The sequence below is a fragment of the Gadus morhua genome, unplaced genomic scaffold (assembly GCF_902167405.1).
Source record: "Gadus morhua unplaced genomic scaffold, gadMor3.0, whole genome shotgun sequence".
In the NCBI taxonomy this organism is placed as follows: domain Eukaryota; kingdom Metazoa; phylum Chordata; class Actinopteri; order Gadiformes; family Gadidae; genus Gadus; species Gadus morhua.
Genome location: NW_021964118.1, coordinates 1 through 26,580, shown reverse-complemented (window position 1 = coordinate 26,580; position 26,580 = coordinate 1). Strand labels below are relative to the sequence as shown.

General features: G+C 44.4%; 4 protein-coding genes across 4 annotated transcripts; 2 read left to right on the top strand and 2 right to left on the bottom strand.

Annotated features, from left to right (window-relative positions):
• Positions 1–273: 273 nt before the first annotated feature.
• On the bottom strand, positions 274–12,814 carry arel1 (apoptosis resistant E3 ubiquitin protein ligase 1). Its single transcript, XM_030350248.1, is given in 26 exon segments — positions 274–695; positions 1,153–1,222; positions 1,225–1,286; positions 1,289–1,333; positions 1,458–1,505; positions 1,508–1,574; positions 1,672–1,708; positions 2,167–2,213; positions 2,215–2,308; positions 3,057–3,118; positions 3,120–3,161; positions 3,164–3,172; positions 4,881–5,060; positions 5,150–5,259; positions 5,385–5,460; positions 5,696–5,817; positions 6,147–6,288; positions 6,376–6,456; positions 6,592–6,836; positions 8,811–8,991; positions 9,125–9,294; positions 9,896–10,133; positions 10,589–10,815; positions 10,907–10,978; positions 11,241–11,461; positions 12,646–12,814. Coding segments are annotated over 24 exon segments (2,475 nt in total). The 5' UTR covers positions 10,923–10,978; positions 11,241–11,461; positions 12,646–12,814; the 3' UTR covers positions 274–591.
• A 1,108-nt stretch (positions 12,815–13,922) lies between these two features.
• Positions 13,923–16,818, top strand: fcf1 (FCF1 rRNA-processing protein). The gene is made up of 8 exons (XM_030350249.1): positions 13,923–14,072; positions 14,505–14,569; positions 15,170–15,241; positions 15,350–15,498; positions 15,590–15,662; positions 15,764–15,851; positions 16,174–16,268; positions 16,358–16,818. Exons 1-8 carry the CDS (start codon positions 14,070–14,072, stop codon positions 16,404–16,406), a joined length of 594 nt encoding a protein of 197 aa, XP_030206109.1. The 5' UTR covers positions 13,923–14,069; the 3' UTR covers positions 16,407–16,818.
• A 338-nt stretch (positions 16,819–17,156) lies between these two features.
• vash1 (vasohibin 1) lies at positions 17,157–22,704 on the top strand. The gene is made up of 8 exons (XM_030350251.1): positions 17,157–17,308; positions 17,897–18,116; positions 18,360–18,448; positions 18,914–18,970; positions 19,415–19,489; positions 19,829–20,210; positions 20,655–20,764; positions 21,387–22,704. Exons 2-8 carry the CDS (start codon positions 17,901–17,903, stop codon positions 21,457–21,459), a joined length of 1,002 nt encoding a protein of 333 aa, XP_030206111.1. The 5' UTR covers positions 17,157–17,308; positions 17,897–17,900; the 3' UTR covers positions 21,460–22,704.
• A 1,361-nt stretch (positions 22,705–24,065) lies between these two features.
• On the bottom strand, positions 24,066–25,557 carry LOC115539047 (protein angel homolog 1; the record flags this gene model as incomplete). Its single annotated transcript, XM_030350250.1, is given in 5 exon segments — positions 24,066–24,589; positions 24,727–24,893; positions 25,021–25,054; positions 25,163–25,273; positions 25,416–25,557. Coding segments are annotated over 5 exon segments (603 nt in total), but the record flags the coding sequence as incomplete, so codon positions are not given.
• Positions 25,558–26,580: the final 1,023 nt, after the last annotated feature.

Sequence of the window (26,580 nt, the reverse complement as noted above, 5' to 3'; positions counted from 1 at the left end):
GTACAAGTCCTGAAATAAAACAATGATATTCCGTATTTACATGCACACACAAATCCGTCCCTGATCGATTAAGGCCGCAGAGGGCAGGAGGCATCCAGGCCGCGTGCAGGCCGCAGTCGCACTCCAAACCCTAAGCTTGCAATATTGAAAACAAACCAAAAACAATCGCAAACCACTACTGATTGCCTTTTAACTGGCCCTACTGGCCCTATTGGTCTAGCAAGCATATAAAAAAGAAGTAAAATGAGGGCAAATCAAGCCTCCCCCCCCCCCCCCCCCCCCCCCCCTCTTAAGTTCAGCATCTTGGTAAGTGTGTATATATATGTACACACAGCATTAAATGTATCGAAGCACGGACACTCCATCGCCATTCTCCCGGAAGTTGTCCAAGTGTGTGAGAGTGTGTGCGAGTGCGAGTGCGAGTGTGTGTGTGTGTGTGTGTGTGTGTGTGTGTGTGTGTGTGTGTGTGTGTGTGTGTGTGTGTGTGTGTGTGTGTCTCAGGTGATCTCCTGTCATGTGTTGTATTAGTTCCAACACAAGGTGATACGGTGGTGGGGGAGGAGGAGACGGGGAGGGGCGAGGAGGACTCCTCTATAGCATACCAAAGCCCCTCGCTGCCCTGCTGATGGCCAGCTTCAGCATCTTGTGCAGCTCCTCGTAGGAGTCATAGGTGGGGAGACACAGCTGGTTGAAAGCTACCAAGACACAGGGGGAGAAAAGAGTCAGGGCATTGGGGGGAGGATCCACCTCAATCACCACTCCGTCCAAGAAGGGATCAGCAAGACTGCCGTTCATTTAGTTCAACATCAACATTGTGACTGTATGGGTGTTGTCACTGTGGCCGTTTGTGCTCCATATGCTTTATCCTTTTTTTAAACCACAACGGTAAACCCTGAATTTTGGAACTTGCGATCTGATTGGTCACAAGAAGACTATAGAAAGAATCTGCCCCCGAAAGTGAGGTTCAAAGGCAAGTCGAAAATAATAAACATGTTCATTATTGTGTCTTGCTGACCGTTTGCCAGGTGTCATCCTTATAGAGTGGAGTCCCTAACCATCACATTTACTCCCAAGCGGGCCACAGTTGTGGTGGTGTGTGTGTGTGTGTGTGTGTGTGGTGTGTGTGTGTGTGTGTGTGTGTGTGTGTGCTACTCACCAGGTGTGTGCGGTGGCAGGGTGCTGCGTGGGTGGGGCGGCGCATGATCTGGAAGGAGGGGCAGACGGGGTGTTGAAGCCTCCGGGGGGCAGCTGGGAGGAGCCGGTGGTGAACTGCAGCAGGCGAGCAGCTCCTCCCTGGTGAAGCTGGAGACCACCGCCCAGAACCACTTCATCACTGGAGGGGGGGGGGGGGGGGGGGGGAGAGAAAGAGACAGAGACAGAGAGACAGAGGGAGCGAGAGCATGAGTGAGACAACATGCTAAAAACAGAAATGCGGAGCATCACCAGGAAACTATAACGCGGCGAGCGTCCTAGTTTCCCCCGTACCTTCTCTCTGAAGTGCCAGACCCTCCGACGATGACGGCGTGGGCTTTGAAGTCCTGCACGTTGATGTCTCCAGTGCCACACATCAGCAGCTGGGGACAAATCACACGCATATAGTCTAAATGTTCACCGCCCGATGTTTGTCGTCATTATGCAAGATATGGTAGAAAAGGTCCTAAAATAACCCACCTCCAGCTCATTCTCATCGAATATAGCCAGCAAGTTTCTCCGGCACCAATTCATTCAAACCTGCATATGAACAAGAAGGGTTGAGGTTAATGGTTGGCCTCAACCATTGGTGGTGGTTCCCATAGGTCAATTTGAAACCTGAGGGTGATTTCACTTGCTGTCAGGGCGGGGGGGGTGGGGGGGGGGGTACAGTTTTGTTGGGGGGGGTTGTGCTCACATCAACAGATGTGCTACACGGCGTGCACAAAGTAAGAAGTCTCAACTGAATAAAGCGTTTACTCATCTTAGAGAAGGTTCTCAACTGCTGATTTTTTACACAGTTGAATTTAGTTCCTAATTTTATTTTCATGTCGACAAAAACGGTCCAGACCTCCGTGAACTCATAGCTGGCTATGGCCATGCTGGCTGTAGCAGTTGTTCAGTAAATGTGGGCAGTTCAATCAGAGACTGTGTGAAGGAGGGCGGGCATGCGTTCCAACTCCTCCCTCCACGTACCCTTTGAGGAAGTGCTCCACCTCCTCCCTGACCTGGCTGGCCAGCCGGGTACTGGGCCAGCAGGTTGAGGTAGTGCACTTTGTTCTCGTTGTTCACGGCTATCTGTGCCCCGCCCGAGATCAGCTCCACCACCTGGTGCAGGACATGGCGGGGTTAGGGGACAACGTGCTGCCAAATGTTTTATAGATCCAAAGTTCAGGAAAAATTATACAAAATACACCAGTGTAGCATTTTACTTCCATTTTGAGAAAATCCTTTACATTTCTTATTGAAGATATTACACTCTTAATACACAATTAACAAACAGAATAAACATAAAGAGCCTGCAATCCTCAACCCTGTTCCTGAATAGGTAAAATGATTTCAATGTCTTTGTAGATACTGAGGAATATTACCAGGTGGCGCCAAACTGCCTTTACTTCAGGATTCAGTTTTTAGAAAACTAGTTTGACTTCCAATGATAAAGGATAGGCTTGGTTTGTCTGCGGGAATCTGTACACTTACCAGCCTTTAGAGAGACCCGTCGGACAGGTCCTAATCTGATTGATGGACTTATTGTTATCAAGCCAAGCAAACTATTGGCAGCACAGGGAAATTAATGGAAATGAATGTTTTCGTTGATCACCTCCTCAAGATAAAGAGCAGTGAGGGATCCGTTCTGAAAATTCCACCTCATTCTTTAACACGTGGCAGATATCCTTCTGGACAAAAACGAGACCAAAGACCTAGGAGGCCGTGTGCTCCATAAGATCACCGTTTGACGGAAGGCGGGGTCTGCTTAATCAAACGGTGAATCACGGGCATGCAGAGAGGTTTATAGATGTGCAGTGTTTATCTTGGTGTCCCTCTCTGTCTCTGAGTGCTGGAGTGTTGCTTCACCTTCTCAAGCTTGGCCGGCCTTGCTGTACTTTTCCTCGGCGAACACCAGGTCCATCTCGCTCACGTCGTTGTTTGAGGATAAAGCACACTTTGGTCTTGTAGAACTCCTGGTCGTCCGTCTCAAGTACTGCACACACACACACACACACACACCACACACACACACACACACACACACCACACACCACACACACCACACACACACACACACACACACACACACACACACACACACACACACACACGGAAACACATGAGGGTTTTGGGATAGAAGAAATTCCTCTGGCTTTATGCAACAATAATATACATGAAGAGCAACCAGGATCATCGCTAAAGTAATAATTTGAACTGGGCCTATAAAATCATGGATAAGAAAATATCAGTATATTAACGAGGGTTGGATGCAATTTCAAACAAACCATGTTGATGACCGAGAGCAACTGGAAGGGCAATGGTGACAATAAACAAGTTGATTCATTTCCTCATGAGCAATGTATGCGTATGTGTACAGTGTTTCCCACAGACCAGTTAGCATTGTGTGGTGCCCCCGAGGCGCCGGAGGGGGAGTGCCAGGGTGCCGTGGGGGTCAGTGGGGTCGGTCATCAGGGTGCATGCAGAGTGTGTGCAGAGGGCGGCGTTCAAACACACACTTTCTGACGCTGCCATGTTAAATATACACCTGTATGCGTATCTATTGTCACTGAGGAGATAATTTTAAAGCTACAAGAAGTATTTTAAATTATAAAGCTCAATCTTAATTCTTTGACGTAAGCTCTTTAAGACAAGACAACAAAGAACCCTGCCTGGTTTTATTCCTTGCCCCAACTCCATACATTACATGGCAGGTCAGTAGAATTAGTTTGCTCATACAAAGACCTGGACTTCATGTTGGAGGAAGACCTGTCTGTTAAGTTTCTTGTTGAGTTCAGTTTTTACCTAAATGTTTGCCTACTTTAGTTGCAATCTTTAGATTCTGTGACATTCAAGGAATGAATTGATAAAGACAACTAAAGGTGGAGGTTTTTATTTCAAATACTGAACTCAAGAACTACCTCAACCAATATCAACCTGTTCTTGTATTTAACTTTTTTTGGTTAAATAAAATCAATAGCAGCCTATAATGTAACAATATAAATATAATAATAACAATAATAATAGTCCTTCAACCAATCAGACCAACGATCGCTTCGATCGCAACAATCGCTTCCCTGTCTTCATTGTGTTAAACCAGCCAATAGTGTGCCAGGGGGGACAGCCAGCTTGGTGATTGGCTCCAGTAAAAGCGGATCGGAAACAGAAAGAAATGTATCGCGCTCCAGCCCTTGCTGCAGAGCGAATCAAATCGCCAGCAGAACGGCCTGGGGATACCCAGTCTAATACCGTAGCCTATCTCAACTACAACCACATTTCATATCAATCACATCGTTTGCTGCGTTACCAACGTTTTCTATGCTGACTTAGGGTGTGGGATGTTCAATATCAACAACGTTGAGTTCATAAGGGCTAACATTATCTTTTCTGAGATAACAATAATTTTGGGCACAGTATATCATACTAAACTTGGTTAAACGGTCGCCGACTGTCTTCTCTGTGCCAAATATCCCGCTGCTTCAATCAGCTGTATATAAGTGTACCCGGCTCCGCGCACCACTGGCATGAATGCGCGCTTGTCTCTGGTATGCGTATGCCCGTGTGAACGAGAATGAAAACCGCAAAATAATAAAAAAGAAGCAGAATCAATTTGTGGCGCTCGTTGTTGATACTGTGGCGCTGCACCACACATTGGTCTAGCATGGGAAACACTGAGTGTATGTGTACTTGTTCCCGCTCCGTACCTTGTAGTTCATCCTCAGGCCGATGACCTGGGCCAGGAAGGAGCGTGTGAAGCGAGCGCGGACCAGCTGCTTGTAGGCCCCGCCCAGCGCAGACTCGTACAGGCACTTCCCCACCACACGTCCCGCAAACTCGTACACCTTCAGGCGCAGGTGGGCCGGCCGGTCGGCGTTTGGGTGCACCTGCAACGTTGACGGCGTCACGTTAGTTTCCCCCAGCCTTAGCGGCGGCGGAGGCAAAGCGAAACAGAAACGCCGGGCGTCGGACTCACCAGGCCCTGGTTGCCGTCGCTGAAGCGTGTGAAGAGCTGGTTGGACGTGTCGAACAGCGTTTTACAGATCAGCTCGAACCACTCGCGGCGAGGCCCGCCCCAGTCCAGAGCTGTGGAGCATGAGGGTTGGGGAGCAAGTCAGGTGAAGAGCCCTTCTGTTACTCAGTTCAACTCAGACCAGAGACGCATGTGGCATCATACATGCTGATAATGGATGAGACACGGTTCTACGAACCTTCCTCGTCCTGGAACACCACCTCAAAGTTCTTGCTCCAATCCGACACAGAGAAGTTTCTGGTGGCCTTCAGCGACTGACCCCGAAGTGCACCATGTGTTTGATGAAGGAGATAATTAAAGGCAATAGAATGAGTCAACATAATCAATAGCTGCATTCATCAACAGTACATGTAACTCATTTTTACTACCAATTAATTGGTTGGCGGTTGATCCAGTGACTAGGCAGCAGAGCAAACCCAGCCACATACACGAGGTCAACAGAGAGAAGCCTGGAGACGCAGAGATTTAGACTGAGACAAAGACACTCACTGAGTCCAAGATGGTGTGGCGTGTGATCTTGAGGCAGGTTTTGGTGCGAGGTCTCTTGGAATGAATGTGCCGGAGTTCCCTCTGGAAAAAGTTGACCTTATCCTGGAACGTTTCCGAGCCCCCTAGAGACGATATCAAAAGGCCATCGGTTACACTAAAAATCAGGCTTGACACAGTGTCCCTCACATGGTCCCTACCACACACCACCCTAAGGCACTTATTGTATGTTGTACATCATGGCACCATCAATTTGTACTTAGATTCCTAGCAATCTAAACTGCTTGGCACTTGTTTTATCAAACATCCTTAGTGTACCGCAATGATATTTTGTCATTTCTCTTTCATCTGACAAATATACCTATAGTAAGTCGCTTTGGATGAAAACGTCTGCTAAACACTCTCAATGTAAAAGGTAAACGTAAATTGAAGAGGCTGATGGATCAGAACGGACCGATGTTCTTATGCAGGAAGCGGATGAAGGTGGCGGCCATGATGTTGCGGTCTTTGCAGCTGAGCTCAAGGGGGGGCTGGATGCCGTCGTCCACCACAAGCGTCAGGTACTTGTGGACCGGGTCCGGCCCGTGGTAGGAGAACTGGAGGAGAGAGAGAGAGAGAGAGGAGAGTCCTTAGCGGTCGTGTGGATTGACGGCTGGTGGTGTTTCACGACAGGACCGCCCAGCTCACCTTCGTCCTGGACACACTCTGAAGGTGAAAAGGCGCCATGGAATTATTTTCAGGTAGAACTCCTTCACGGATAGTTGCTGGGAGACGGAAACAGAAAGACTAGTTGATGTCGCAATGCCTGATCATCACCTTTCGTAGTCCGCCCTCATCAAGCAACCCAGCCATGAAAATCATCGTTTACTACGATTACTACAAATCTGCAGATGGCTCACCTTTGGCGATATGTAACAGTAGACCTTTTTTGGCTTCTTGACCTTCTCGGGCTGGCCCTCCACCGGGGAGTCGTGCTCCTCCTCCTCGTCCCCCATGGAGGGCCTCCGCTGGGGGGCCAGCAGGGACGAGGAGGGCGGCTGCCAGGAGGAGCTGCTGTAGTTGCCGCTGCTGTAGAGGTACGTCTCAAAGTAGATGCTGATGCCCGGCGTGGACACGTTCTTCTCCACACAGTTCTTCTCATTCTCTGCAGGGGGAGGGGCGAGCACAGGTGTGAGGGAGAGAGCTGGGTGTGCATGTGATTGTGCGTGTGCATGTGCGTGTGCGTGTGCGTGCTCAAAGGGCCCCTATATAAGAGGGTAATGAATCATAGCATTGTCCGAGTCTACCACAATGCAGGATGCATTCCCTTACTTCCTATGAGCCGTGTCCGTTACAAGTCCCCGGCGAGCGAGGGGGACGAGATGAACAACCGCAAAGACATGGAGACGCAGAACTTGAGAAAGGAATTTCCCATTCATGTAACAGACATGGATATCCCTCTACCAGACGTCCCTCCCTTTCTCTCACCGCTCAGCACATGGAACTGTAAGGGCTGCTCACCATCTCTATCGGGAGATGAGATGGCTCAGAATGAGGTTTGATCAGCATACCAGTAGTAACCTTGTTACAATTCCTCATTACAATTCAAGACCCTCTCTCAGCTAACAGTGCAGTCCACTGGGTAGGCTGGTAGGAAAATTGACCCGTAATTCCTCTGGGTGGACATGTGTGATATCACTAAAGGTGGATTTTGAATTGGTTTGGCTTGTGTTGGCTAATGTGCATCACACCTGGTGGTATTATTGGGGCTCTTTAAAAAGTAGACAACTACAAATAACAAATCTCTTACACATGTATGAATACCGCACGTCATTCCCACCTATTCAGATTGGTTCCATGGAAGGGTAAACACAGGCGCAGCTCTTAACGAAAGTAGATTATCTCAGTTTAATGGTAATCGGTTCCTTTATAAATCAGAGCACAAACATGGAACCACATGGTCTGTGGGTTGGTGAACGCCGGTAGGCTTCAACGGACTACAACCATGATTAGTGTTAAAAGCTACACCTGTATTTGCTCTGTTATGACAGCTGTTCAAAGATCATCTGTTTTGTGAGGGCCGCATAAAAAAAGAAAAACACAAGAGCTGCTAATCAGGCTTTTGCTAAACATTGTATTGTTGTAACCCAATGAATGAAATAGTGGGTCAGGGACCATCCAAGGAACAACTGACAGTTATTGCAACGACCTGAAAGCATGCATGTGTATCTTGTGTCTCATCTAATTGAGCACTAATAACACATTTTAAATGTGTGGGAAAATCCCCCAAAAATGTGTAGTGTATGGAAGCCATCCTCTCAAACCCAGTACTTTATGCATTAATGCATTATTTTGTTGGAAAATCGTATTACAGGACATCCCTTATTTTGGCTCTATGAACATTTGGGTTGACTAACCATGTTATAATGTTTAGACAAATTGGAACAAAGATAAGTAAAGTTAAGATGTAGGCTCATATAATTAATGGCCAGATCCAAATAGTAACAGAATGCTCATTTTTATTTCATGGTGATATACGACCCAGAAGAGCACTTATAACAGAACTTATAGCTCTGTAAATAGACTGAATGACGTGTCTGACGCTGTATTTTAATTTTAAGAATATCTTTAAGAATGTATTTTTCAACTGATTAAAATATGGTGAATAGACGGTTATTTTCTGCTGAACGAGGCTAACAGAAGTGAAGCTGCCTTGTGTCATTTATTTCTGCTGTTTTCAGAAACACAACATACATATGCAGTTATCGCAACAAATATTTTTAAACACAATTATCCGGTTACAATCCGGTTAGTCTGCATAGCAAGCTCCCCGACGGAAAAAAACGATTGGGCGTCTACACGAAAACTTAAAACACTGCCCCTAGCAGCTTCAAACCGTGAAGCCTTGCACTTAAAAGCAGTACTTAGCATCTAGCAGTGTCTTATCCTAGCTATCTTTGTTGTACACGGGGAAGGGGTTAACTTAACAATTGTTAGAGCTTGGCAACTGTTTCTGTGATTATCCTTACTGTACCGACAGCGATATATTGTTTCTCCTTCTTCTGACGAATGCACCAATTGTAAGTCGTTTAGGATAAAAGCGGCCAAATGCCCTGAACGTAAACGTCAATCTGCTCACCACTGAGAACAATAATGTCGAACTCCCCGTTGCTGAGGGGCTGCTGCATGTAGGAGAGGCGGGCTCGGAAGCAGCCCTTTCTCCTCAGGGTGAGCTTCAGCAGCACCTGACACTGCTGCTTGTTGGACGACACCGACTTGCTGTAGTACTCCTCCGGGCTGTCGTCCTCCACCGTGCCCAGCTGCAGGACAGGGGGACAGCGCTCAAACAAGGGCCACACACGCATGCTCTGAGGCCGCAGTGTCGCATGTGGGATACGGATACACTACAGGGGTGGGATTAGACATCGATGGGGCCGGTGGTCGGTGCCTTACGGAGTGGATGTGGACGCTGTAGTTGACCTCGTCCACCAGAGAGGTGGAGTTACTGGTGGGGTTGCCGTACTCGTCCCTGGGCTCGATCTGCAGGGTGTGCTGCTGGCCGTTGACGAGCACCAGTGTTGAAAAGTGGTAGGCTATCTTGGTTTTGGAAGGGACCACAGTGCCTGACGGGGACAGAGATTACGCACGTTTTTGCCAGGGTCCGCTTAGCTCAGGAGGGAGAGCAGGTTGCCTTGTAACCTGGAAGGTTGCTAGTTCGATCCCCGGCTCCGCATAGCGGAGGGTCGAGGTGTTCCTGAGCAAGACGCCTCAGCCTAAGTGCTCCCGACGATTTGGTGTAGCCTTGCATGGTTGACTCCGCCGTCGGTGTGTAAATGTGTGTATCAACCGTTGTCGGTCGATTTGGATAAAAGCATCTAATAAATGCTGTAAATCTACTGACTGAATGATAGATACCCCATTGTATTGTATTGTATTGTATTGCCGCCTTACCCCTTATATAAAGCATAACCCAGGAGTCCAGGACTAATACCAAGATGACGGTCCACATTATTATGAATGACCAAATGAAGCATGAATTACTCTGATGTTTTGAAACCTTCATTATTACGTAATCATTTAAATTAATTTAAAAAAAAGAAGGTAGTGCATAAATCAAGGCCTGAAACTGTCATAATTCTTCAACCAATTAACCAAAGACCCGAACACAGGATAAATCATATGAATAGGAGCAGATAATACAGTATACAATGTATACCACTCTACCTGGCTGGAATATCTTGTAGTAGGGGCTGTAGGCCACATTGAGCCCCCCCAGCTTCACCGCCACCTCGTAGCGGCCGGCCTTGCGCACGGTGAAGGCCACCTTGACCACGTTGGACTCGGGTTCCTGCAGCACCTCCTGGGTGACGGGGATGTCCAGGGCCAGCTCGATGTGGGTGATGTTGACCCTCAGGCCCACGGGCCGGTGGGCCGGGAAGGGCTGGCCGTTCTTGTAGAACAGCTGGGGAAGAGGAGGAAGGATTACGTCTTTCTTCTGCTTCTGTGAATGATACATGTATATATGGATGACCGATACATTGCCCGCAGACGTATGGAAGGACAACGCTGGCCGTTATTAACACGTATTAAACGTATAATATGAAGTTTTTGTTAAAAACGAATATGTATTGGGCCCATGCGCGTGTCATTACAGCAAAAAATGGTTGCATTTAATTTACCAAATTATGATATGTATTTTGTTCCCCTTGAGAGAATCAGCCACTATAATTTTGACTTTCTGACTTCGTTAGGAAGGGTTTGCAAGAGAATGACCAATGTGGAGGTGTTTTTCCACGGTGTGTAAACCCATGTGTAATATACACATTGAAAGGAGAACAATGTCTTAATAAATCGGATGAAATCTCAGTTCTGAGGAAGCTCTCTTCGAGCCTATGACCAGCGTCGCCATCGTCTTACGTGCACTCTGAAGCTCATCGTCTGTCCCACTTCCTGGGGGTCTTTCCAGTCCCACGACACCTTGCAGGAGCGCGGGTCCAGGTAGTTGCCCCGCACATAGTCGTAGATGCTGCGGTCCCCGCGTCGCCCCGGGTCCTCATTCTGCAGGAAGCTGACAACCCGCGCCGCGAGCTCACAGAGGAACTTGATGGTGAAGACAAACGCTATGATGGAAACAGTAATTCCACCTGGCGGGGGACCGAGAACGAGAACACAGCTTGTAGACATTTCTTTGCTTCTTTCCCCTCCCCCTCAACTTTAAACTTTGTTCAAACTCACCAATCACGTAAAACATGAGGTCCTTTATCAGGAAGCACAGTGCCACAGTACAGCCAAATATGAGTGCACCTGCTGAAAGACAGAGGTACAATTCAAACACACAATTAGAACAAACTTGATGTTGTTTGGAATATCATTATTAGACCCCAGGCTGTATGATAACCAAAGACACGTCCATGGGACAACTGTTCTTGTCAAGACAGGCGGGAGAAGGAAAGGCTCGCTAGGTAGGCTGTAATGATATGCAGCAGTGACGGTAATCTCCTTGGCTGGAGATTACCGTGTAGCATATACAACATTGTAGCATCAGATGACCGTTGGATCAGATACCTACCGAATGACCACTTTTCATTCAGACGTCGTTTGGCGAGGCTGTGCACCAGCCGGATCTCGTAGTCCTGGTCTCGGCTCCCCCGGGAAGCCTGTAGGACTTTGACCCCCCTGGACAAGCGGATGTAGTCCTCGTAGTAGTATCCCCAGGCTGCCAGAGACAGCTGCAGCTGACTGTCAAACTGGGCCAGATCGTCCAGGTTCAAACACCCCAATGCCTGCAGTCTGCCCACAAAATAGAAGCCTTCACTCAGTACGGATCGCCAATAGTGGATTGCTACATGGAGCTGCAACTCAAAGCTGACTCAACGTTGCTGCCGAGTTACAGTGTATGCTTTAACCACGTACACACACACACACACACACATGCACAGTCACACACACAATAGACCAGCCCACGCAGAGATGGAAACATGTGCACACAAAGCAAACATTGTAACCCAGCTGAACTAAAGTAACCTTACGGTTACGGTTAACTTTCACCTCAAGTCAACAGCAAGCAAGGTCAATGTGGAAGAATATGTCATCACCCAAATAGACTTGTTTATGTGTTATTTATCTAAATTAATGGTCAGTCACTCAATTCATTGTAGTGATTGTGCATAGTGTGTGCGCTCGCACACACACACACACACACACACACACACAAAAACAAAAGTGTAATTTATTAACGGCCCTGTTTAACTACACATACACAAGAGTGGGACGATTATGGTGTTGAAAAATGTCCTTGGAACCTCTGGGAGGTGTTTGTTGTAGCTGTCATACATCAACAATACGACACTAGAGAAGCAGCTCCGACCTTTAGAGACACCAAAGATGACTTCACTCAAACACTGCCATACGACACCAGGCTCTTTACTGTGTGAATAGCAAATGTAATCTATTCTGACCACCAAACAAAAGGCAAAGACGCCTTTGGACACCTCCTGTGTCAGGGTAGAAGACTCAATTTGCAGAGAAAGGTCAGAAGAATGCCGGTAGACAAACTATGAGATTTGCAGGCCCAGATTCCCCTAGGGGCTGTGTGTACAGCTACAGGGCTGTGCGTTAGAGAGTGCAATTTGCCTGTGTTATGGTCCGTAAAATATACCCATTACTGCAGTGAGCCTTTGAAACACTGCAGTCTCTCTGCTCAATGTCACCCCCTGAGGCAGAGGAAGAATGCCCCCAAGTGGGCACACAAGAAATACACGCTTGTTGTACATTGCCCCTACATTGAATACGGTCATAACCGAAAGTCAATATCCTGACCAGTTTCTTTGTCCAATATGCACAAGGTAATTAAACATTGTGCAAAACAGGTTTAGTGAAAAAGGGTTTTAGTGCAGGTTTAGCGCACAATTAAACAATAGTCAAAATACACAGCTGAATAGAGGTAACTGTACAAAATGTTTAAAAAGCTTTACGTGTGGTAGTAGTGCTCCAGGCTCTGGGAGCACAGCCACTCTTGAAAAGCAAGGTCTCGAAGCAGTTGGAAGTTGGCCTCCGCGATTTCCCTCCAGCGCTGCTGCTCCTTCACCACCTCCTCGAGACGACTCAGGACACTCAGGCTCAGCTCCTCCAACGTCTGAACATCTAGAGAAGTTACATGCACTCTCATTAAAGTTTCATACTCATGAAATAGTAAAAAAGTGAAAACTCCTTGAGTTTGGTATAAAAGTACAAAAACACAGCTAAAGCAATGGAAATTACAAAACGAACAAATATGGAAGGGCCTCAACTTTAACTAACGTTAGACTATCAAAGTAGGGTGACAAACAAGATGCAAATCTCTACTACTGACCTTCAAACAAGTGTCTGTATTTGGAGAGTCTATGTCCTTTGAGCCATTCCTGGATCTGACTTTCTTTGCCTTTTTTCCAGCGTACTTCCAAAAAAAAATCCAAGAGACTGAGCAAAACAGGAAGGTCAGCAAAAAGCGGCGGTCCATTAGGCCATCTTCAGCCTTCACTCAGACTACTCCTGCCCACCGAGAATCTCTGCCATTCACAAAGGAATAGACGATTTCCCCCAAGGTCCCGACTATAATAGGAAATGCTGCATGTGTTCCAAGAATTTACAAAAAAGGAAAGACAGCAAAGAAAATCTTGAGTTAAGCCATTGCCTAGTCAAATCAATAATAACACCTTCAAGATAATCAGCCAATCACCAATAACCAAAAACAACTAATCGAAATGAGCCAACAGTGGTCTCATCAATGTCAGCAGTGAGATGCAGCCGAAAAAAGAACAGTAACGATGTGAAGAGCAAAGCCTTATAGCCAAAACAAGAATGGAAACAAGTAGGATGGCGGAGAAAATAAGCCCTGAAGCTTGGACGCGTTTCCAAGGGAAAGACGCACAAATGCAATGGTCACATTCGGTATTGTATAGCGAAAAACACAAAGATGCATCATACATGAAGTTCCGTTTAAAATAGAATGGGCCAAGCAGGAACACTGCAGCCAGTGTCAAGCTGGAATCTACGTGATGCTACTCCCCAATACCTGCTCACAGTGTCAGTGGCGTTAGCTAAACACACCGAACAGTAGGTACCAGCTAACCGAGTAGCTATCAATGTCAGCCTGATTACATGATGACACATGGCATTCATCCGTCTTTACGTGAACATTTAAACATTTCGGAGTTTATTCTCAGCAACACTAAATAAAATACTTGTTCATTATATTAACAAAAATAAATGTTTGAATAGATGCCACCTACCCTTCCCCTTTATCCATCAGCGTATCACCGGAAAACACACAGCGGTCGCTGGCTGATGACGTCGGTGAAGTAGTCTTGAATATCCATCCACGAGGGTCCGGATCCATACTGTTCAGAGGATTCAAATCATGGTAACGTTGTGTTTAAAATTAAATACTGTTCGTTTTTCTACAACAATATTGGTCTTCGTTTTACACTTCGTTTTTGACTTCAGGGGTTCATCAATGTAAACATGTCTAGCTCTACCTACGTTACACTTGCTATCGAGCTAACATTTACTAGGCTAACGTGTTAGCCAGTCGTACGTCCCATGTGTATTATTCAATCGGGGGTTTGAGTGTGCATACCTGTCCACATATAGTTATATATTTAAGTGTATTGTATTGCTATTCCTTGGTTCATACTATTCCCAAACATTGGACGACTGACGTGTATATATAGTACTATTTAGAAGTTGATATGTCTTGGTACCATCGTTGTGTCTGTTGATATTCTTTTAGCACATTGCAATACCTTGTGATTAATCCTGCGTTTTGTATCTGTTCGTCATCTTTTAATTGTAGGGGAAGCATAAGTCCAAGAAGTATGCGGCGATGAAAAGAATGATTGGACCAAAAGATAATCGACTGTAAGTCCCTGCAATGTTGAATGGAGCCAGCTCTGCAATGAGCTTGATAGTAGTCCAATGGTACTTTTTTAGGTATCACAAACTATACTGTATGTATTGCTAGACCCTAATAAGCTAACACGATATGGTCCCTTGCACTGAGGCAATATAGGTTCGATTTTGGTCTGGCCTCTGCAATAGACACTATGCATTTGAAGGCTCATTATAGTTGCCCTTGCAACTGCTGTCGTTTGTTTGCTGCCCATGTTGTTGGAGATGATGAGAAAAATAAATTCAAGCAGATTACATTTACATTTAGGGAATTTCAAAGACACTTCTATCCAAAGCGACTTATTATAAGTACTTTTGTCAGAAGAAAGATAAATATTATACTTCTAGAGGTTTTCTGCCTGGGACTGCTACCTCAATAGAGCTGCAGTTATTACATATATATATGGTATGTCACTGTACTTAGAACAAGAAATCTGTATCTTTTTTTGAGGATCATTTATTGTGTAACACTTTCTTATTGTTAGTCGCTTTGGATAAAAGCGTCTGCTAAATGTAAATGTATATATTTTGTATACACTTAACATCCAAAACCCTTATTTTTTTGTCTAGAAAGGAAAAAGATCGTGCTAAAGGAGAAGAAAAAATAAAGAAGGATCCTTCAGCACTGAAGGAAAAAGAAGTGTGAGTTGATCTTGTAAAAAACCCTGTTTCTCAGTCACACAATCTGGTTAAATCGGGTGATTGTTTGTGGCCTGTGATCTCATGATTCTTATATTTCTTTCCGTACAGGACCAAGTATCCATCGTGTCTGTTTTTCCAGTACAATACTCAGCTTGGTCCACCATACAACATTCTGGTTGATACCAATTTCATCAACTTTTCCATCAAGGCCAAATTAGATGTTGTCCAGTCAATGATGGACTGCCTTTACGCCAAATGTAAGTAATTATTATGTCATATCAACATGGAAAAAGACAGTTCCACTAGCTTTTCTTTACGACCATACATTCTTTTTCTTTCCCAATACAGGTATCCCCTGTATTACGGACTGTGTTATGGCTGAGCTTGAAAAGCTTGGATTGAAGTACAGAGTGGCCCTCAGGTACCAGCTGTTTTGACTTATTATCGTATGAGCACGTTGTGTAAACAACTTTCTACTGATGGAATAATTTCAGGCTCTTCTTAAACTGTTTCTCTTTGTAGAATAGCTAAAGATCCTCGCTTTGAACGACTTCCCTGCACACACAAGGGGACGTACGCCGATGACTGCTTAGTGCAGAGGGTGACGCAGGTATGTTATTGATCTTAATTGTATAGCAAATATAGCACTGTATTCTGTTAATATAAATTAGGTTAACGGACTTCACCCATTACATACATTTTCTTCAAAATTATAAATAGTTTGTGTTTATTGTTATTATTATTATTATTATTATTATTATTATTATTACTATGACAAATAAGATGCATTTGCTCACCGTCTGTACCATATTCTTCCATTGTTGTACATTTATGAACTACACCATTTGCAAAGCTTATGGCCTAGCAGATCGTTGAAATGACTGCACTGCCATTACTGAAAGCTCCATTTTGATAACTAAATTCTTTCACAGCACAAGTGTTATATCGTTGCTACTGTGGATCGAGATCTAAAACGACGGATCAGGAAGATTCCTGGAGTGCCCATCATGTACATCTCCAACCATAGGTAAGAAAACAGGCACTTTTCAGCTGCTATTGTTTCCCAAACACATGATAACTGAATTCATTGACCACTGTACTATTTTCTCCCTTTAGATACAATATTGAAAGAATGCCAGATGACTACGGCGCACCAAGATTCTGAGCCTGTTCAACCCTACCGGATCTTTTATTAAACTATTCACCACTGTTTTCCATTGACGTTGCTTATGGAATTTCCGTGGGTGAATTTGGAGGATAACTTGATATGCATTACCTTTTTTTTGTAAATAAAAAGCAAATCGAGTGATATTTTTATTGGTTTGTACATGTAAGATACCATTTTACCTGTGTTCCCATTGATGGTGGAATCTCATTTAGTTTTTTCACTAAACATTTATGAAGAATGGAGCTTCATAGTATTGACTGGTCAACTCAGATAGAAATATCTTCTGCTGTGATATTTTAAGATAATTGCTTTAGCAATTATGCAATATTTTATAGGCTGATTCCATAATGAATATGATATTGTAATACTGCAGTTTTCTTAATAAAGATTGGAAATTCATTCATATTAATCCATCATGCACTATCATTTGAACGTATGTACCTTTTAATTTACTTATTCGTAAACTTGGAAACCAGAAATTATGGAATATATTATGGAAACATCGAAGGAAAACAGTACGTTTACTCCCTATTGATGAAAGGGGCGTTTGGAAATCATTCAAGGCAATGACGTAATCATAAACTGTATATCATAGAAGGGTTTGTTTTATAAAAGCAAATATTTATGCGGTATTTTTTTTATATAATACAATGTGCATGTTATGATGTATAAAAAAACATCGCGTTCCGATGTATTATATTATGCAGTTAAAATAAGCTGCTGCGCTATCGTACTGAGCATGCGCGGCTCACGGAGGGCTGGGAGTGTCTGAGCCGTGGAATTGATCAGCAATCACTGAAGCCAAGAGCGTTTAAGATGAACAAAGACTGTAGTAATGGTGATTTCAAGACACGGAGCGGCATACAATGAGTTCATCGAACGAGGAGTGTCAAGAAAAGGTTATACCCGGCTTTACTGAGTCACTGGAGCCTGGATCAATAGACTGAATGACCTCTGGGATAACGGTTCTAGGGATAATATTTGTATTAGTGTCCTGCAATCAACTCGTCTACTAGATAAGTTGTTGAATTCAAATGGTCGATTCATTTGATGGCTAGTTGAGAGTCCTGTTTGCGTATTCTCGCAACATATCCGTCGTGATCGTCAGTCTAAAGATTAGTCGTCAATTTGTTCTAATGCAATTACTCGAATAAGCCATGCCATCCTATTTTTTCCATGTGTCATGAAAGGCATTGCAAATATGGATTGAATTTCATGTGAGTCAGATCAATCTAACTGTTCCACTGTTACATTAACTGTTAAATGACAAATGCAAGACAGCGAGTATATTTGGATTAGTATTTCTAAGAATCTGTGCTTCTAAGCGCACACTGTACTTCACTTTGTAAGAGTCGTCAGCTATTGGAGGTCATGAGGTGGTCATCTGTTGTTGGACTTTCAATAGCACTCAACCTGCAAGAAGATTAGCCTTCGAGCACCTGTGCAGAATTTCAGTGCCAGAACTTTGTTGGCTTTGCCTTTCAAAGAGGGATGCTTAGGCCCACGGTTGGCTCCATTGAGGAGAGGGATGAGGAGCAGGAAGACGATGAGGAATTGAGGGATGGAGGGGTGCCCTTCTTCGTGAACAGGGGAGGTCTGCCTGTAGACGAGGAAACATGGGAGAGAATGTGGCGACACGTTGCCCGGATTCACCCCGAGGGCGAAGCAATGGGGAAAGGGATACGAGGCGCCGCGGATCTGCCAAAGGTATGTAATTTTTTTTTTGAAAATCTGAAAACAAGAACCTTATATTTGTAACTTATTTTAGTTTTTCCTCAAGTAAATGCATGCACATGACGGTCCAGAATTTGCTGTAGGGTGATATCTTGGGTCGGAAATGTTGTATTGACAATGTAGCATTATAGACGTTCTCAAGCACATCCCACAGCGGCCGTGACTATGGGACTTGTTTAATGTCGAACGCTGTTGTTTGTGTCTACTGCCCCACAGATTCCAATACCGAGTGTGCCTACATACCATCCCACCACGAGTATCCCACAACGTCTGGAAGCCATACAAAAATACATCAGGGATCTGCAGTATCCTTGTGCATGTGTAGCTGCTTTGTTTGTGTGTGTTAGAAACATTACACCATCAGAAAAGGATTAATTATTGTTATTATTAATTTGGCTAGTCATTTAAACCTTCATAATAGTTAAATAGAATGTCATGTAAGCAACATCCATAACAGTTAATCTTATACTACACAAACCGATTGGCACTAGATAAACGCTAGGAACACACTGTATATCTAAAGGGCTACACAAGTCAGCCATGTAGACACGATGGGATTAATATAGACCAAACACTGAGCAAGGAAGTAGGTCACTGGATGTTCTGTATAAAACATAAACACTATCCCACCCCTGGCAAGTACTCATTCATAATTTACAAAGAAATCTACAACATCACAAAGCACAATGAAGCTTTGAAGTCCATTTCGCTGTTTGCTCTACAAAAGTGCTCCCAGACTTCTGTTATTTAACTTTAACAGTGTCCTCCAGGTACAATCACACTGGGACACAGTTTTTTGAGATCAAGAAGAGCCGTCCTCTCACTGCGTAAGCCACCTTGTATTTAATCATGTAAGGCCGACTGCCAGCCTTTGTTTGGGTCTTCTGTCATGCTTCTGGGTGGGCGGCCATGTTGGATGCTTGGCATTGTATGGGATAATGCAGATGTGAAGTAATGGAACCAGACAGCCGTCCTGGGACGTGAAAGAGAATGTTTAGGGATTTGTTCTGGTTCGACCCGTCTTAAGCCCTAGGCTTAAGACAGGTGGAACTTAGCTGCCCCTCTCATGCCCACAGAGGCACTTGATTAGCCTCGGTTTACCAGCGTCAAGGATTTATTTAAATTACAAAATATCAATCATCTTTCCTTCTTGCTTATCTTCCTAGTAGATCTAGGAGTGGGTCTATTTCTGTGTCTTTGCATGTAAATGTGTTACATGTGTGTAAGGCATACTGTGCATTCTTACCAAAGGTTTTTCAAATATTCTGCAGGTTGATGGACATTGCTAAAGAAATGACAAGGGAAGTTCTGCCAATCAAGTGTCTGGAGGCTGTGATCCTCGCAATGTATCCTTTCACTCAGAGAATGGGAAACAAGGATCGACCCTTAGCTATAGTTATGTAAACATGAATTATATAACACACAACAGTAATACTTTTCCAATTACCTCAATTCCAATCACTATGGTAACATGACTGAATTGTTTACATTTTATGGAGAGGTTCAGAGATGTTCACCTGTTTGGATTTTAAGTCGCACCGTTGTAATTGTATTGATATATGTTTGCGATATTTAGCGAGCCCTCGAAAGCACAACCGTCTTTGGAGCGATGGCTCTCCTCAGTGTCGGAAAGAAGCAGAGAGAACACAAGTCGCAGAAGGTCAGTTCCCTTGACCGAAGCCCAGTTACCTCACCACCAACCTGCCGGGCGTGGAGCGTTTCCCGCTCAGCTTTAAGACCCAGTTCTCAGGGAACCACTTTTACCACATCGTGCTGGGGGTCCACTGTGGGGGCCGCTTTGGCGCGCTGGGCATCAGCCGGAGGGACGACCTGATGTTCAAGCACCTGGAGTTCCGCACGCTGGCCGACCTAGTGCAGGAGTTCCAGGGGGCCTACCGCGGCTACTGGCACACCCTGCGCAAGGTGAAGATCGGCCAGTACGTGTCCCACGACGTGCACAGCGTGGAGCAGATTGAGTGGAAGCACTCGGTGTTGGACGTGGACCGGCTGCCCAAGGAGGAGCTGAGGAGGGAGCTGGAGAGGCACACGCGAGACATGAGGCTGAAGGTATGGTTGGACGAGAGAGAGAGAGAGAGAGAGAGAGAGAGAGAGATCTCCCCCCCCTCGCTGTGTCACAAACTTAAAGGAAAATATGAATGCTTAACCCTCCATGAGATGCTGACGACCTGATCCACCGTTTATGACCTCCGATGTACGTTAGAATTGATTTCCCGTTGACGTGCCAGACCTTTGTGCATGGCGTCAGTAAGCTGACCCCATTATCATGAGCGGCCAGCATCGTCAAACGATGCCCTTTCATCGTCTCTCAGTGCTGGTGGTGTCCGCCACGAGGCTGAGTGTGTACTAAAGACGTTATGTGATGGTTGCGCTCCGGTGGCACTGCGCTTCTCCCACGGCCAGAGCCCTCCATCCACACACTCTCAGCTGCGCTCAACTTACATTTGTAAGCTCTTTGTAACCGTAACAGAGTTTTTGTACCTCCTTTTACAGATAGGAAAAGCGGCCCCACCCTCTCCCACCAAAGACAGGAGGAACAGCATGGGGTCCCCCCTCCGAGGCCCTGGGAGCCCCATGCGCAGGATCAGCCACATAGAGAGACGGTAAGGCAGCTTCTGTGCTCCACTCAGACGTAATATTAATGCAGCTGGATGGGTCATCTTGGCTCAGGAGGTAGAGCGGGTTGATTTATGACCGGAAGGTTGCTCGTTCGATCCCTGGCTCCTCCTAACGTGAGTGGCGAGGTATCCCTGAGCAAAACGCCTAGTGTTTTGGTTGCTTTGGATAAAAGCGTCTGGTAAATGCCCTAAATGTAAAGGTAAATGGCAGGTTGTTGATCTATTGATACAATCAGAGCTCGCTGGAAGATGGATTGAAATGGTTGCCTCGTGTTTGATCCGTTTGCATTTACATTTAGGGCATTTAGCAGACGCTTTATCCAAAGTGACTTACAAAGAAATTTGTAAAGAAAGAGAAACCAAAATATATGGCTGTCGGTACAGTAAGGATGCACAACGCACATACAATTGCTAGGTTATCCCATTCCTCGTATCTAAAAAAGATAGGATAATATGCTACACAATGCTAAGCACTACTTTTAAGTGCCAATGATTCAAGGCCAAATGAAATGTTTGTGGAAAAAAAAAAAAATTATTAAACGGGTGGTGTCATTGAAGTAAAGTTATTTTCCGTAATAATGTATGTGTTGGGATTTGTTTCTTTTAGACCTTCCGCGGAGAAGAAAGTGTTGGAGAAAAAACCGCCCACGGATTTGAATGGATACCAGATCCGTGTCTAACAGAGGACCTAAAACACAACTTTTTAAGTATCGGGACAAGGTGCTAGACCCTTTAAGGTTATTGCTCTGTGTTTGAGTTTGTATCGAAGGTACCAGTTAACCTATTCCGGGGGCCTGTTTTCAATAGGTCACCAGCAACTTTGTAAGTACAAAACATTGTACTTCAAAAATTCATTTATACATAGCAGTAATGGAAAAAGACACGACTTGATCAAACACTTTCCAGAGAGACAGTCAAGATTAATGTAAATGTGCTAATAGACATATCACAGGTTTCCGTTTTGGAAAATTGGCTCTTTGGAAGAACTTGGTTGGGTGTTAATTTTTTTTATTATGTTATACTGTACTTGTATAAAATCCATGTAATGTACTTTTAAATCTTGAGCTCTGCAGAGCAGCCCCTGCTTTTATAGTGAGTAGTTGGCAAACCACTACCCTTGTGCCTTTAATGAATATAAAGTGAGGAAAAACTGCAAGCCGTAGTTAATTTTTTTTAAATTCTTAACACTTTTAGCTACGTTAGCATACAGCAGTGCGACATCTATTCTCTAGAATAGCCTTGAATTGAACAGCTCCTGTTGTATGAGCCCTTTTGTTATCTTCTAGAAAACCACTAGCATGTCATCTACTGAATGGGGATATACAGGGGGTGATGGATGAGTACGTGGGGATCCATCATATACATTACAACCTTTTATGAGCATGAAAAGTGATGAGAGAAACAGGATGTGAAATGTATCCATAACTGAGGCAAAGAGTTTTTACCGGTGCGCGATGTGTCACTTTTCGACATTGTTTTTTGTTGTGGATTACCTTTTACTTGGTACGTGTTCCCTTGCCTTATTTGTAGCGTTCTTTTCTACCCTGTTCCTTGACAACTTTAAGGGGTGTCCAAGTGAGTTTTTTACATTATACGCATGGTGCACATAAGTGGGTTTACAGCATTTGTCTGCATTTGTTATGCTTTAAAAGCAGGTTCGGTCATTGCTGCCGTCAGTATTACTAATCACACTCGATTCACTTAATTAAACTAACCATGCACTGTGGTGTTAATGCCACACAGTGCTGAATCTCATGTGTAGATGTTTTCATCACAATGCTACGAAATGGCACTGCATCGTACCAAAAGATTGTCGTGGATCTACAGCATCAGAATAAACACCATACGTGCGTCGAACTGACTGCTTTTTGTTTCTGCTGGCCAATATTGTCTCAATAAAAGGACCTCTTGTCATGCAACAGCAATGGACTTGGTTTGTCATTTGCCAAAGCGTTGCCTGCTACCCGTTTGAGTGCAACAAAACATAACATATATGTCAGATAGGATATTGACATGATGCTAGAAGAAGACCTATGAGGCTCAGAGTCCATAGGGGAAGATGTTAAATTAATTAGTGTTCAGTCAGCTTCTTGCACATAAATCTAAAGAAAACTGGTAAATAACCCAGGTTAGTCTGGCAAATCTCCAAACCCCCTGCCTGGCTGTCTCTGTATACAAATAAATCTTGACGACTACAAAAGGAGTATGCGTAGCACACGCATACTACACAGACTATCTTTTCATTACGCTGCATGTAAGATAATTCCAGTAAAAGCTATGTATGTATTTTACAAATATTAAATTTTATGGCTGTTATCAAATTGCTTGCTGGATCAAAATGAATGTTTTAGTGGTGCAGCTGCTGTGTGGATGATAGGCTGACTGGAGGAGATGCTATAAAAACCCTCCAAACAGCTTCCAGGGAGGGGTACTTCATCCTGACATTACCAAGAGAAACCTTACAAAGTCCAGAGACCAGCTCTGGTCACTGGGTTTGGTTACAGTTGAAAGCATGAAATAGTGATCCACATTAGATGATAATGTATACATCCTGAACCATGTTTAGGTACATGGAGACGATGCGTCATACATAGTCCAAGTTGCACAAAATAAGCAAACAAAGCGAAGAACAAATGTGCATTTGGCAACAATTTGAGTTAATCTAAAATGTCTAGTTCAGTTTCATGGTTTATGTAAAACACTGAAGACTTTAGCCCACATCTCATTGGAATTGAATCCAGACTTTGTATTATATTTGTTTGGATTGGTACCTTTGCCTCACATGTGCTGAGATAGCAGCAAACAATGATGTACACATTTATTGTATCCAAATTAAATTATTCCAGTGAACCTTGAAATTGAGAGATGGGTTTGAAAAAAGGGTCTGAAAGCCACTCAGTGTGATGTGCAGGTTTCATACAGGATTCTCAAAGGACCGAACACATTAGTGGACATTCTACTCCATAATGTACAGACAAAGCTCCCAGAGAGGGGCCTCCTTAGGACAGACAGACATTACACTCCATCGGGGTAATTCAGTATTCATTCATGCCCACACATACCGAAACAATGTAGGTTTAATGTTTGCTTTTCATGCTTAGTTGGCATTAAAAGGGTGAATTACTTCAAAACGTGAACACTGAGCCACCTGCCTCATCATGCTACTGCTAAGAGACAAGGGCCAAATCCTCATCACACACACACACACACACGTTAATTAGGAGGAAGACAGCCCTAGACATGCCGTTTAAGTATGTCTAGGGGTGATTCAATAAAGACTGATCCATTGAATGGTAGCAGATACATGCAAACACTTTATTTTTTCCTTTGATACAATTTACATTTGCTTGCATCTAAGTAGTGAATTAACATTAATGAAAGAAAACCGTATGAATTCCCCCAAAAAACGAAATGAATAATGGTTTTTTTAATATATATGTATAACCATATAAACTGGGGGAACTTAAAGCAAATAAATCAAGGACTCAGAAATTAAATCATGCAATAGTATGAACTTGTAGAAAACTAGAAAACATTATTAAAAAAATAAAACATCTGCAAGAGAAGGAGAGGTATACCCCTCTAGGTCCTTTGAAGCAAAACAATATATTTGAACCATATTCCCTCCAGCATGCTTCCTCCTGCTGTGGTGCCAGCATTACTACCAGGCCTTGAATCTGGCCAAGAGGCTGAGATGGTCCGAGGGGAAATGCTGATTGGGCAGGCCTGCCATGGACCACAGGTCCGCCTCAGAGAGAAGGGAGAGATAGCCAGTCAGCTCAAGGCTTCCGCCGAGAAGCGATCCAAAACCTGAAAAAAACGAACAAATCTCAATTAACTGTTATTATTACCCTCCATATCGATTTACACTTTCAGTATATTTTTTCGAATAGTTGCTCAAGATGATGTCAACTACGGAAGCCGTTATAATTCACATGGAAGCGCACCTTTTGGATCGCCTGATGGAGGGTCCCGTCTGGGGGTGTAGAAGATGTAGTCGACTGTGGCGCCTGCTTCAGAGTGCAGGGTGGTGACCTCTGGTTGGCCCAAACCTGGGAGGACGTGCTGGTAGACGGAGCTCAGGCCCAGCCCGTGGCAGATGGTGGGACCCATGCTGGTGTAGAGTAGATGCATCATACCTCATCCGTTTACCATTATCGTTTTAATAAATTTTTACAACACTAAACACAGCATTTATCTATCGATCATGGACGTTTTTGGACATCGTTTTCTCAACCTACCTTGGTGCGTGAGGGAAGTTCATCTCAGAGTTAACTATGGAAAATAAAATGGGGGTGGGCAGGGGGAGAAACGTAGTGATTACGACGGAGGAGATGATAATACACGTGATTCTGTTTAAGAGAAGTCAGTGACTGGTCAGACCTGGGGTATTGTCAGTCACGTCAGGAATGAATATCAGGTCAGCAGGCCTCACACACGCAGCTTGGCAGAGACGCAGCTGCAGAAGAAAGGCATGGCTGTATTGAAGCTTGCCTGAACAGGGATTACAAATTCAAGCAAGTTAGAAACTGACATTTCCGCCCGCCATCAACAAGAATAAGTTGTTCAATTAGAGTATCAACAGGATGAATCACGATCCAGTGTTGTGTTCTACAGAGTTCACGAAAAGACACACCGTCTTTGTTGTTGTGGTGTTCACACTCATCCTGGCTGGGAGTGTACTGGCACATGCCTGTGACCCCCAGGGAGCTGTGCCACAGCGGGGCATAAAGTGTGTAGGGATTGGCTTTGTACGACAGATCCTCCACACCAGACACCTACCACACACAAAGCAAAGTTAGAAAAATAAGTTCCTTCATGGACGCTATTCATTCATATGGGACTATTTTCCGGGTGTTGGGAGTACCATGATAGCATTGATCATTAGGCAGTAGTGGGCCTTCAGGGCCAGCAGGGCCTTCTCTGCTGGCCCTGTCAAAATCTAAATAATATATATACATTCTTTTTTTTTAAATTACATTAATTTGTGTCTGAACGCATCTTAATTCCATATTTTTTTCAGTACTTACAACATAATTCCAGAAGGAAAACCGTTTATTTTTTGTAAGGCTGAGCTCAGCTGAATAACGCATCACAGCTTGGTTACATGGACCAGCGGGGCCAGCACTAAAAGTATTGCTAGCCTTTCGCTGAAGCTGCCACCTCCCATTGGTCAATAAAGTTGACCGACATGTGTAGTCAGCCAATCAAATGTTGATGTGTAGTAATAGAACGGCCCCAGGGCCCAGCAATATGCCTGCGCTGGCCCCCGGTGATGTCATCAGCGAATTTTGAATCGTTGGCGGTACAGAGTTGATAGTGAACTATGGCCACCGCCTTCACAGCACCTAGCGATCCTGTTTCTGATCTCCTTTGTTTGCCTTTTTCAAGGCGATCGTTTTGAGAGAAGACAGATTTAATTTCAAGAGGAGGACATACACCAAAGCTGGATGGGCTGATCCAGGCCGGTAAAAGGTTTTGTGCGGCACTTTACAGAGTGCAACTACAGCCGCTATGACTGGCTAACGGCTAGCACCGTTCAGAACAAGCTATTCTACTGGCCGTATTTGCTGTTCAACATCAGGGAGGGAAAATGGAACAGTGCCGGATTTAGCAGTCTGAACAGCTTCACCAAGGCAGCTTTAAAACATCAGGCCATGGTTGATGGGTGAGTTTTATTTTGCACTGTGTAGGAACGATAATGTTGTTGTGGTACTTCTCCTGTGGGCTTAATATTCTGGCTGGAATAGCTGTTGTAAAATATGTACTTGTATGTTTCATTTTTGTTAATGAACTGGCGT